The following is a 13,619-nucleotide window of genomic DNA, read 5'->3' as shown; positions in this document are numbered from 1 at the left end:
AGAAGTTTCTTTTTTGTGTTTTTATATCCATAAAGTATATATTCATGCATGCTTTCTCTGTACATGGAAGAAAGAGAGAAGAGCCAGTTTTCTTTGACATAGTAATGCTACAGTATATATCTCAGGGATAGTCCTTAAGCTGCCTTCTGGCTTCTGTCAAGTCTGCTGACCTGATGGTTTCTTTCACATCTTTGAAAGACAGAGAAGCCATTCATTCACCAGAAACTGTCACAACATTGTTTTTTAATCATTTACACCCCAGTACTATATAAAAAGTTTTTTTTTAAAAAGAGAGACCCAGAGAGCTCCCTACTCCCTTCTGTCATGTGAGGATACAGGGAAAAGATAGTCATCAAAAAAGAAAGAAAGAAGAGTCAATCTTGGAAGTGCTTCTGACTCAGGAGCTTGTTGGATTTGAGGCAAGATATTAACCAGCCCAAGTCACAGTTTCTTCATTTATCTTTAAAAAAATAGCTTTATATGTGTGTGTGTGTGCTCAATCATTAGGTCATGTCCACCTCTGCCACCCCACGGACTGCACCCTACCAGGGTCATCCGTGGGGCTTCCCAGGCAAGAATATTGATGTGGGTTGCAATTTCCTCCTCCAGAGGATCTCCCTGACCCAGTGATCAAACACATATGCCCTGCACTGACAGGCAGATTCTAAGACACCTGGGAGGCAAATAAATACATATATGAAAGAGGAGAGTGAAAAAGCTGGCTTAAAACTCAACCTTCACAAAACTAAGATCATGGCATCCATTCCCATCACTTCATGGCAAATAGATGGGGGAAAAGTGGAAACAGTGACAGATTTTATTTTCCTGGGCTCAAAAATCACTGCAGATGTGACTGTAGCCATGAAATTAAAGGACACTTACTCCTTGAAAGAAAAGCTATGACAAATCTAGACAACATAGGACAAAACAGAGACATCACTTTGCCAACAAAGGTCTGTATAGTCTAAGCTGTGGCTTTTCCAGTAGTCATTGGAAGCACTGATGCTGAAGCTAAAGCTCTAATACTTTGGCCACTTTATTATATGAAGAGCCAACTTACTGGAAAAGACCTTGATGCTGGGAAAGATTGAAGGCAAAAGGAGAAGGGGGTGACAGAGGATGAGATGGTTGGAAGGCATCACTGACTCAATGAACATGAATTTGAGCAAACTATAGATCGTGAAGGACAGGGAAGCCTGGCATGCTGCAGTCCATGGGGTCACAAAGAGTTGGACACAATTTAGCTACTGAACAACAACATACATATATACATATAAAAGAGCTGTGACGATTAAATTACAATAATAATTACAACTTAGAGTACACATTTTTTATGAGGTTTATATTGTGGATAACACTGTTATTGGTGTAACCATTATGGAAAGCAATTCGGCAAACCAGCAACTCCACTTCTAGGAATTTATCCTACACTTCCACATAAATAAATAGATACTCACTTCATTGCTATCAGTCAGAGCCAAAGATTGAAAACAAATCAAAAGTCCATCAGTAGTGGACTGGTTAAGTTTAATAATAAAAAGTCATTTTTCGAGCAATTTTTTTTTTTTTTAACTAAAAGAGTTGACAATTTTATTTTCACATTTCACAATACAAATGAAAATTGTTTCTTCTGTCCCACTACTTCCCTCCAAAACTACTCTCTCTGATAGGAAGGGGGAACAAGTTTTCTTTGTCATGCAATTAGAAAACACCCCGAGTCACAGCACCATGATCTCCTGGTGAAGTACAAGTAATATAAAACTGATATAAAGAGGCTCCCCAATCTCCTTATCTGTCTGGTCGGGTCATTCCTGGCCGGGTGGGCACCATCATGGGATGGGCAGGAGGTCTCATCATTGGGGGCCCGGGCATCATTGGCATGTGGCCTCCCATAGGCGGCCTCATTCCAGGAGCAGGCCCCAGGGGCATCATCCCAGGAGGAGGGGGGCCCATCATCGGCATCATGGGAGGGCCCCCCATGTGAGGTGCAGGCATCATCCCAGGGCGAGGAGGACCTGGGAGACTGGGGGGAGGTGGGATCATTGCCCCTGCAGGAGGAGGAGCAGAGAATGGAGTAGGAGGTATCTTTCCTTGTTGAAATGCAGCAGTGGTTTTGTCAATGAGGCTCTGAGCCTGCTCTTCCATCCATTTCTGATAGTAGTCTTTCACATTCTCTTTGTGTTTCCTACCACTGCAGTGTGTCTTTCTCACAGATGGAGAGTCATGGGTGAGGTATGTGTCGCAGTAGTCACAATAAAATTTAGGCATGTTGCTCCACAGGCCATTGGCAACTCCGTTCCGCCTCGAGCAATTTTTAAAAGCATTGCTTTGGAATGTTTTACAAGATATATAGATGACAGAAATGTAGATAAGTGATAAATTAGATTGAGAGACAGATGATACATCAATTGCTAGATAGATGTTTATGCTTGTATGTGTATAGAAAATTAATGGAAGAAAAGAAACTAAAATAGTTGCTCCTGTGAGGAAAGGGACTGAGTAGCTGAAGACAGAAATGGAAGGGAAACGTACTTCTTCCCTGTACTGTCTTATATTTTTCACTTTGTTCTGTGTGCGTTATCCACATGTTCAAAAACAAATTAAAAAAAACATTAATTTGGGGGAAGCTGATAAAGAATGTAAGGTTGTTTAGTTTGGGTTTCTCCCCCCCTTTGTTTACTCTTGTTTGTTTTTTAGACTTTCTGACAGATTTAAAGTATAGGAGTGGTGGGACTTCCCTGGTGGTCCAGTGGCTAAGACTCTATGGTCCCAGTGTAGGTGGCCCAGGTTCAATCCCTGTTCAGGAAGTATATTTCACATGCCACAACTGAGAGCTCTCATGCCACAACTTAGAAGACCCCACGTGCTGTAACAAAGATCACAGAGCCCATGTGCTACAACTAAGACACTGCATAGCCAAATAAAAAATAAAAAGCATAGGAGTGGTCAATTAAAGGCATGCTTTCAAATAATAATTCAAGGCATTAAAGCCAGCATCAATAGTAATATTAGTATTTTGCACCAATATTGACAAATTGATTCACTGAACATAACTGTAAAAGAAGTTGATCACATAGCTAACCACTTTGTAATGTTAGCATCTAGCAGTTATTCTCAGGATGACTGGGAAAAGGAATATATTAAAATGTGGTTGGTTGGGGCAGTTTGGTGGAAGGCTTCTTTCAAATATGCACACCCAAGAAGATGAACACATGCACATACACAAATTATGTATACACACACACTCATGTACACATGAGAAGCTTAATCACATCCCACTCAGCCACTGTGAATCACTGGCTTAGAAGTATGAGCCAAATATAAATAGCATTCAGAAACTGAACACAGATACTAGTTAAATAGTCCCACGGTTCAGTTATATAAAATAAAAATCTTATTCAGTGATTTTTCTCAAAAATTGGCATGAAATTGATTATATTTTATTCCACAAGATATGTATGATCATTTCATTTCTCTGATCTGCTTCCTGGCACCAAGAGGTGGTGGAAGGCATCCCCTTCTAATGACTGTCAGCCACAACCCACTTTGAGATAGCTGTCGGCAGGCAAATTTGTAAACAGAAGAAAAGAATCAGCCCAGTTAAGCAATGGCAGAGAGTCTGACTAGTGATATCAATATCTCAGGAAGGGAATGACAGATTCCTCTGTGACATTTCATGTTCATATATTTGTAACACATGAGGGAATCAGTAGAACTAACTGAAATCTCTTCACCTCCAAAGAATAAGCATAATCCCTCTCTGGAGTAGATAGCCTTTTGTTTAGCAAAACACCTTGACAGGCCACTAGAGTTTCAATGCTGAGGTCCCCAAGGCTTGATTTGGAAAAGGACAATGAAACTAAGACCAATCTTTCTTGTCCTATACTCGACAATGAAAGGAGTGGAAGGAGTGATTTGGAGCATCCAGAAGTGGAAAAGAGTCTTAACAGAAATATTTGGAAAATCAGAACTACTAACTCGAAAGCCAGAGAAAGAGGAGTGAGGCCTGTGTACCAGGTAACACACAGGATGTTCTCTACAGCCAAATTTTTGGTTGTTGCCTAGTGACTCAATCATATCTGACTCTTTGGGACCCCATGCACTGTAGCCTTCCAGGCTCCTCTGTCCGTGGGATTTTCCAGATAAGAATATTGGAGTGGGTTGCCATTTCTTCTTCCAGGGGATCTTCCAGACCCAAGGATTGAATCTGTGTCTCCTGCATCTCCTGCATTTCAGGCAGATTCTTTACCCACTGAGCCATCTGGGAAGCCCATTAATTAAGCTAGAGAATGTTAAACATTGGTGAGTTTGGAGGCAGACATGGGAAGAATGGAAAAAATTAACATTTGAGCAAAAATATATACTGGGGCTTCCCTGGTGGTTTAGTAGTAAAGAATCTGCCTGCAATACAAGAGATCTAGGTTCAAACCCCAGGTTGGGAAGATACCCTGGAGAAGGAAATGGTAACCCACTCCGGTATTCTTACCTGGAAAAGTCTATGAACAGACTATGAGCCTTTTGGGCTACAGTCCATAGGGTCACAAAGAGTCAGACACGATGGAGCAACTAACACTTTTACTTTCAAAATATACACTATAATTACCAGCAATATTCCATTACAGTCATCTACTCCCATAAAATTACCTCTTCCATTCTCCATCTCTTTGATCATCATCAAAAACAAATATTAAGTTTTCATGTATATTTGAATGGTCTAGATGCACTAAAGCAAAATCAAAGTCTTTGAAGACCCCATCTGGGTAGTAGCTTGACTCTGGAATTTTGTTTTGCATGAGTATGTAGCCACAAATGGGTTTCTTTAACTACCACCTGTATCACTTTTCAAATGGTTACACAAAAACCATCATATTTAAAATTATACCAGGCTATTACTTGGTAAATAAACCTGGTCTCTAAATCTAACAGCTTAACCTAATATTTGAAATTATTTTTTAAATGCACATTTAGGTATCTGATGTTATTCTCACGAAATGTTGCATCAAAAGGAAAGACAAAACCAAAGGCATACCAATCTAGCAGCATGACAGATACTAGATATTAGAAAGGCATATAGAAAATCTCTTTCATTGCAAACACTCTGAATGACATCCAAATAAAGATAAATATCAGATGGATCTGAATTTTTTTTTAAAGGTCTGAAATTCATTAAGTGAACAGGAATGTTTTCTTGCAGTGGATAAAAAGAGAGAAAAGAGAAATATAGAACAATGAGGATAAAGAATAATCTAACTATATAGGCTAGAAATTCTTGAGCTCAGTATTTTATTGCAAGCATAATTAATTTTTCTGCCTACTTAATAGAAATATTAATTGAGAAATTTCTCCAACAATAAGTTATAGCTAACTCTCAATTTCTCATATTCACAGAGTGGCTCAAAGGTGTGATAATATTGAGATTGTTTATATCTGACTCATATTAATTTCCAATTAAGATTTTGTTTGACTAATCTAAACCTACTTACATTCCTTGAATATACCTCATTTAAGGGTTAATGATTACTTGGTGTATTTTGTATGGGTGGCAGATTAAAAGAATTGTAAATGTCTGAGAAGGTTCTATTAGAAAGGAAAAGCACATCTGACTTTAAGTACATTTTAATTGAAGTATAAAGACGAGAAGGGGGTGACAGAGGATGACATAGTTTGATGGCATTATCAACACAACAGACATGAGTTTGAGCAAACTCTGGAAGATAATAAAGAACAGGGAAGCCTGGCGTGTTGCAGTCCATGGGGTCGCAAAGAGTCAGACACAACTTAGCAGCTGAAAAACAACAATATTTAAAAGTTCCCTGATCATAAATGTACAGCCTCATGAATGTTCACAAGGCAATACAATTCTTAATCTTAACATAGATCAACATATAACATATTCCTTGCACCTTACTGTTATCTTATTTTTGTTGTTGTTGTTTAGTAACTAAGTTGTATCCAACTCTTTTGCAACCCCAAGGACTGTAGACTGCCAGGCTCCTCTGTCCATGAAATTTCACAGGCAAGAATACTGGAGTGGGCTGCCATTTACTTCTCCATGGGATCTTCCCAACCCAGGGATAAAACTTGCATCTCCAACGTTGGCAGAAGGATTCTTTACCGCTGAGCTGCCAGGGAAGGCTTATCTTATCTCTTGACTTGTCTCTTTCCCTATTCGTCAAGGTAACCATCATTCTGACTCCAAACACCACACAATATTTTTCATCTTGTTTTTGAACTTCATGTAAATGGAACCACACAGTGCCTACTTGTTAGTGTCTGGTTCCTTTCATTCAATATTATGTTTCTGAGACTCACCTATACTATGCTTGTATTAGTAGTTATAGTACCCTCATTTGAATTTTTGTACAGTGTTACTACATCATCACTTATTCATCTTTTCCAAGATTGATGCACATTTGGGTAGTTTTGTCATTGTGCCACATTATAATATTGTAAACAGTCTAGTTCATGTCTTCTGTATACATACATCTTTTGGGCATATGCCTAGGATTGGAATTATTTGGGTCATATATTCAGCTTTAGAAAATATTGACATAGACTTTTCCAAAATGGTCAGGCCACTTTACATTTTCACTGCCAGTATATGACAATTCTGAATATGCCATGTCCTTGTTAATATTTATAGCCAGGTATGGATTTTGTTCCTTGTTGGTTGATTGGTTTGGTTTTTAATTTAGTCATTCTGCTGGGTGTACAGTGGTGCATCATTGTGCTTTTATTCTTCATTTTCCTGAAAGTTAATGAGTAAGGCTGGTGTTTTGGACATTATCATTTTTTGAAGTACTTATTCAAGTCTTTCATCCACTATTCTACTGTATTCATCTCATACTTGTTGAGGTACAGATGCTCAGTATGTATTTTCTTTAGGTCCTTTGTTGAGTACATTCATTGCAAATATCTACTTTCAGTTTATGACATCTTCTGTCTATTCCCAAAATCTTATTTTTTTTTTCTTTTTTTTTATTAGTTGGAGGCTAATTACTTCACAACATTTCAGTGGGTTTTGTCATACATTGATATGAATCAGCCATAGATTTACACGTATTCCCCATCCCGATCCCCCCTCCCACCTCCCTCTCCACCCGATTCCTCTGGGTCTTCCCAGTGCACCAGGCCCGAGCACTTGTCTCATGCATCCCACCTGGGCTGGTGATCTGTTTCACTATAGATAGTATACATGCTGTTCTTTTGAAATATCCCACCCTCACATTCTCCCACAGAGTTCAAAAGTCTGTTTTGTATTTCTGTGTCTCTTTTTCTGTTTTGCATATAGGGTTATCGTTACCATCTTTCTAAATTCCATATATATGCGTTAGTATGCTGAAATGTTCTTTATCTTTCTGGCTTACTTCACTCTGTATAATGGGCTCCAGTTTCATCCATCTCATTAGGACTGGTTCAAATGAATTCTTTTTAATGGCTGAGTAATATTCCATGGTGTATATGTACCACAGCTTCCTTATCCATTCATCTGCTGATGGGCATCTAGGTTGCTTCCATGTCCTGGCTATTATAAACAGTGCTGCGATGAACATTGGGGTGCACGTGTCTCTTTCAGATCTGGTTTCCTCAGTGTGTATGCCCAGAAGTGGGATTGCTGGGTCATATGGCAGTTCTATTTCCAGTTTTTTAAGAAATCTCCACACTGTTTTCCATAGCGGATGTACTAGTTTGCATTCCCACCAACAGTGTAAGAGGGTTCCCTTTCCTCCACACCCTCTCCAGCATTTATTGCTTGTAGACTTTTGGATAGCAGCCATCCTGACTGGCATGTAATGGTACCTCATTGTGGTTTTGATTTGCATTTCTCTAATAATGAGTGAGGTTGAGCATCTTTTCATGTGTTTGTTAGCCATCTGTATGTCTTCTTTGGAGAAATGTCTGTTTAGTTCTTTGGCCCATTTTTTGATTGGGTCATTTATTTTTCTGGAATTGAGCTGCAGGAATTGCTTGTATATTTTTGAGATTAATCCTTTGTCTGTTTCTTCATTTGCTATTATTTTCTCCCAATCTGAGGGCTGTCTTTTCACCTTACTTATAGTTTCCTTTGTTGTGCAAAAGCTTTTAAGTTTCATTAGGTCCCATTTGTTTAGTTTTGCTTTTATTTCCAATATTCTGGGAGGTGGGTCATAGAGGATCTTGCTGTGGTTTATGTCGGAGAGTGTTTTGCCTATGTTCTCTAGGAGTTTTATAGCTTCTGGTCTTACATTTAGATCTTTAATCCATTTTGAGTTTATTTTTGTGTATGGTGTTAGAAAGTGTTCTAGTTTCATTCTTTTACAAGTGGTTGACCAGCTTTCCCAGCACCACTTGTTAAAGAGGTTGTCTTTTTTCCATTGTATATCCTTGCCTCCTTTGTCAAAGATAAGGTGTCCATAGGTTTGTGGATTTATCTCTGGGCTTTCTATTCTGTTCCATTGATCTATATTTCTGTCTTTGTGCCAGTACCATACTGTCTTGATGACTGTGGCTTTGTAGTAGAGTCTGAAGTCAGGCAGGTTGATTCCTCCAGCTCCATTCTTCTTTCTCAAGATTACTTTGGCTATTCGAGGTTTTTTGTATTTCCATACAAATTGTGAAATTCTTTGGTCTAGTTCTGTGAAAAATACCGTTGGTAGCTTGATAGGGATTGCATTGAATCTATAGACTGCTTTGGGTAGAATAGCCATTTTGACAATATTGATTCTTCCAATCCATGAACACGGTATGTTTCTCCATCTGTTTGTGTCCTCTTTGATTTCTTTCATCAGTGTTTTATAGTTTTCTATGTATAGGTCTTTTGTTTCTTTAGGTAGATATACTCCTAAGTATTTTATTCTTTTTGTTGCAATGGTGAATGGTATTGTTTCCTTAATTTCTCTGTCTGTTTTTTCATTGTTAGTGTATAGGAATGCAAGTGATTTCTGTGTGTTAATTATATATCCTGCAACTTTACTATATTCATTGATTAGCTCTAGTAATTTTCTGGTAGAGTCTTTAGGGTTTTCTATGTAGAGGATCATGTCATCTGCAAACAGCGAGAGTTTCACTTCTTCTTTTCCTATCTGGATTCCTTTTACTTCTTTTTCTGCTCTGATTGCTGTGGCCAAAACTTCCAACACTATGTTGAATAGTAGTAGTGAGAGTGGGCACCCTTGTCTTGTTCCTGATTTCAGGGGAAATGCTTTCAATTTTTCACCATTGAGGGTGATGCTTGCTGTGGGTTTGTCATATATAGCTTTTTTTATGTTGAGGTATGTTCCTTCTATTCCTGCTTTTTGGAGAGTTTTAATCATAAATGAGTGTTGAATTTTGTCAAAGGCTTTCTCTGCATCTATTGAGATAATCATATGGTTTTTATCTTTCAATTTGTTAATATGGTGTATTACATTGATTGATTTGCGGATATTAAAGAATCCTTGCATTCCTGGGATAAAGCTCACTTGGTCATGGTGTATGATTTTTTTAATATGTTGTTGGATTCTGTTTGCTAGAATTTTGTTAAGGATTTTTGCATCTATGTTTATCAGTGATATTGGCCTGTAGTTTTCTTTTTTTGTGGCATCTTAGTCTGGTTTTGGAATTAGGGTGATGGTGGCCTCATAGAATGAGTTTGGAAGCTTACCTTCCTCTGCAATTTTCTGGAAGAGTTTGAGTAAGATAGGTGTTAGCTCTTCTCTAAATTTTTGGTAGAATTCAGCTGTGAAGCCATCTGGTCCTGGGCTTTTGTTTGCTGGAAGATTTTTGATGACAGTTTCGATTTCCTTGCTTGTGATGGGTCTGTTAAGATCTTCTATTTCTTCCTGGTTCAGTTTTGGAAAGTTATACTTTTCTAAGAATTTGTCCATTTCATCCAAGTTGTCCATTTTATTGGCATAGAGCTGCTGGTAGTAGTCTCTTATGATCCTTTGTATTTCAGTGTTGTCTGTTGTGATCTCTCCATTTTCATTTCTAATTTTGTTAATTTGGTTCTTCTCTCTTTGCTTCTTAATGAGTCTTGCTAATGGTTTGTCAATTTTGTTTATTTTTTCAAAAAACCAGCTTTTAGCTTTGTTGATTTTTGCTATGGTCTCTTTAGTTTCTTTTGCATTTATTTCTGCCCTGATTTTTAAGATTTCTTTCCTTCTGCTAACCCTGGGGTTCTTCATTTCTTCCTTCTGTAATTGCTTTAGGTGTAGAGTTAGGTTATTTATTTGGTTTTTTTCTTGTTTCTTGATGTAAGCCTGTAATGCTATGAACCTTCCCCTTAGCACTGCTTTTACAGTGTCCCATAGGTTTTGGGTTGTTGTGTTTTCATTTTCATTCATTTCTATACATATTTTGATTTCTTTTTTGATTTCTTCTATGATTTGTTGGTTATTCAGAAGCATGTTATTTAGCCTCCATATGTTTGAATTTTTAACAATTTTTTTCCTGTAATTGAGATCTAATCTTACTGCACTGTGGTCAGAAAAGATGACTGGAATGATTTCAATTTTTTGAATTTTCCAAGACCAGATTTATGGCCCAGGATGTGATCTATTCTGGAGAAGGTTCTATGTGCACTTGAGAAAAAGGTGAAGTTGATTGTTTTGGGGTGAAATGTCCTATAGATATCAATGAGGTCTAGCTGGTCCATTGTGTCATTTAAGGTTTGTGTTTCCTTGTTAATTTTCTGTTTAGTTGATCTATCCATAGTTGTGAGTGAGGTATTAAAGTCTCCCACTATATTGTGTTACTATTAATTTCCTCTTTCATACTCGTTAGTGTTTGCCGTACATATTGCGGTGCTCCTATGTTGGGTGCATATATATTTATAATTGTTATATCTTCTTCTTGGATTGATCCTTTGATCATTATGTAGTGTCCTTCTTTGTCTCTTTTCACAGCCTTTATTTGAAAGTCTATTTTATCTGATATGAGTATTGCGACTCCTGCTTTCTTTTGGTCTCCGTTTGCATGAAATACTTTTTTCCAGCCCTTCACTTTTAGTCTGTATGTGTCTCTTGTTTTGAGGTGGGTCTCTTGTAGACAGCATATATAGGGGTCTTGTTTTTGTATCCATTCAGCCAATCTTTGTCTTTTGGTTGGGGCATTCAACCCATTTACATTTAGGGTAATTATTGATAGGTGTGGTCCCGTTGCCATTTACTTTGTTGTTTTGGGTTCACATTTATACAACCTTTCTACATTTCCTGTCTAGAGAAGATCCTTTAGCATTTGTTGAAGAGCTGGTTTGGTGGTGCTGAATTCTCTCAGCTTTTGCTGATCTGTAAAGCTTTTGAATTCTCCTTCATATCTGAATGAGATCCTTGCTGGATACAGTAATCTAGGTTGTAGGTTATTCTCTTTCATTACTTTCAGTACATCCTGCCATTCCCTTCTGGCCTGGAGGGTTTCTATTGATAGATCAGCTGTTATCCTTATGGGAATCTCTTTGTGTGTTATTTGTTGTTTCTCCCTTGCTGCTTTTAATATTTGTTCTTTGTGTTTGATCTTTGTTAATTTGATTAATATGTGTCTTGGGGTCTTTCGCCTTGGGTTTATCCTGTTGGGACTCTCTGGGTTTCTTGGATTTGGGTGGCTATTTCCTTCCCCATTTTAGGGAAGTTTTCAGCTATTATCTCCTCGAGTATTTTCTCATGGCCTTTCTTTTTGTCTTCTTCTTCTGGAACTCCTATGATTCGAATGTTAGGGCGTTTCACATTGTCCCAGAGGTCCCTGAGGTTGTCCTCATTTCTTTTGATCCTTTTTTCTTTTTTCCTCTCTGCTTCATTTATTTCCACCATTTTATCTTCTACCTCACTTATCCTATCTTCTGCCTCTGTTATTCTACTCTTGGTTCCCTCCAAAGTGTTTTTGATCTTATTCATTGCATTATTCACTTTTAATTCACTTTTTTAAATTTCTTCTAGGTCTTTATTAAACATTTCTTGTATCTTTTCAATCTTTGTTTCCAGGCTATTTATCTGTAACTCCATTTTGTTTTCAAGATTTTGGATCATTTTTATTATCATTATTCTAAATTCTTTTTCAGGTAGATTCCCTATCTCCTCCTCTTTTGTTTGACTTGGTGGGCATTTTTCATGTTCCTTTACCTGTTGGGTATTTCTTTGCCTTTTCATCTTGTTTAGATTGCTGTGTCTGGAGTGGGCTTTCTGTGTTCTGGAGGTCTGTGGTTCCTTTTTATTGTGGAGGATTTACCCAGTGGGTGGGGTTAGACGATTGGCTTCTCAAGGTTTCCTGGTTAGGGAAGCTTTCGTCAGTGTTCTGGTGCATGGAACTTGATTTCTTCTCTTTGGAGAGCAATGGAGTGCCCGGTAATGAGTTTTGAGATGGGTCTATGTGTTAGGTGTGACCTTGGGCAGCCTATATGTTGATGTTCAGGGCTATGTTCCTGCGTTGCTGGAGAATTTACGTGGTATGTCTTGCTCTAAAACTTATTGGCTCTTGGGTGGTGGTTGGTTTCAGTGTAGGTATGGAGGCTTTTGGACAGTCACTTATTACTTAAAGTTCCATGTAGTCAGGAGTTTTCTGGTGTTCTCAGGTTTTGGGCTTAAGTCTCCTGCCTCTGGATTTCAGTTTTATTCTTCCTGTAGTCTCAGGACTTCTGCAACTATACAGCACTCCTTTCGAAGACAATGGGCTACTTTTCTGGGCACATGATGACCTCAGCTAGCGATCAGAAGTTGTTTTGCGAAGGCTGCTCTGCGTTCAGTTATTCTTTTGATGAATTTGTAGGAGAGAAAGTGGTCTCCCCGTCCTACTCCTCCGCCATCTTGGCTCCTCCCCCAAAATCTTATACTTTTAATTGATTTTTTTTTTTTTAATTTTTATTATTATTTTTTTTTTTTCCAGTGGGTTTTGTCATACATTGATATGAATCAGCCATGGATTTACATGTATTCCCAATCCCAATCCCCCCTCCCACCTCCCTCTCCACCCGATTCCTCTGGGTCTTCCCAGTGCACCAGGCCCGAGCACTTGTCTCGTGCATCCCACCTGGGCTGGTGATCTGTTTCACCATAGATAGTATACATGCTGTTCTTTTGAAATATCCCACCCTCACATTCTCCCACAAAGTTCAAAAGTCTGTTCTGTATTTCTGTGTCTCTTTTTCTGTTCTGCATATAGGGTTATCGTTATCACCTTTCTAAATTCCATATACATGTGTCAGTATGCTGTAATGTTCTTTATCTTTCTGGCTTACTTCACTCTGTATAATGGGCTCCAGCTTCATCCATCTCATTAGGACTGGTTCAAATGAATTCTTTTTAATGGCTGAGTAATATTCCATGGTGTATATGTACCACAGCTTCCTTATCCATTCATCTGCTGATGGGCATCTAGGTTGCTTCCATGTCCTGGCTATTATAAACAGTGCTGCGATGAACATTGGGGTGCACGTGTCTCTTTCAGATCTGGTTTCCTCAGTGTGTATGCCCAGAAGTGGGATTGCTGGGTCATATGGCAGTTCTATGTCCAGTTTTTTAAGAAATCTCCACACTGTTTTCCATAGTGGCTGTACTAGTTTGCATTCCCACCAACAGTGTAAGAGGGTTCCCTTTTCTCCACACCCTCTCCAGCATTTATTGCTTGTAGACTTTTGGATAGCAGCCATCCTGACTGGCGTGTAATGGTAC

The 13,619-nt window shown here is 38.4% G+C and overlaps 1 protein-coding gene across 1 annotated transcript; it reads right to left on the bottom strand.

The window, feature by feature from the left end:
- Nucleotides 1-1,565: 1,565 nt before the first annotated feature.
- LOC133050757 (U1 small nuclear ribonucleoprotein C-like) lies at nucleotides 1,566-2,296 on the bottom strand. The gene has a single exon (XM_061135006.1). The coding sequence runs from the start codon at nucleotides 2,266-2,268 to the stop codon at nucleotides 1,789-1,791; it is 480 nt and encodes a 159-aa protein (XP_060990989.1). The 5' UTR covers nucleotides 2,269-2,296; the 3' UTR covers nucleotides 1,566-1,788.
- Between the last annotated feature and the right edge of the window lie 11,323 nt (nucleotides 2,297-13,619).

This window comes from Dama dama, chromosome 33 (genome assembly GCF_033118175.1).
Source record: "Dama dama isolate Ldn47 chromosome 33, ASM3311817v1, whole genome shotgun sequence".
NCBI lineage: Eukaryota > Metazoa > Chordata > Mammalia > Artiodactyla > Cervidae > Dama > Dama dama.
Note: the sequence above shows the minus strand (reverse complement) of the source record. Positions and strands in the feature narration are given on the sequence as shown.

What these genes read in the sequence shown, in the direction of transcription:
- LOC133050757 (XM_061135006.1), bottom strand. Translation starts at nt 2,268, where the DNA reads ATGCCTAAATTTTATTGTGACTACTGCGACACATACCTCACCCATGAC.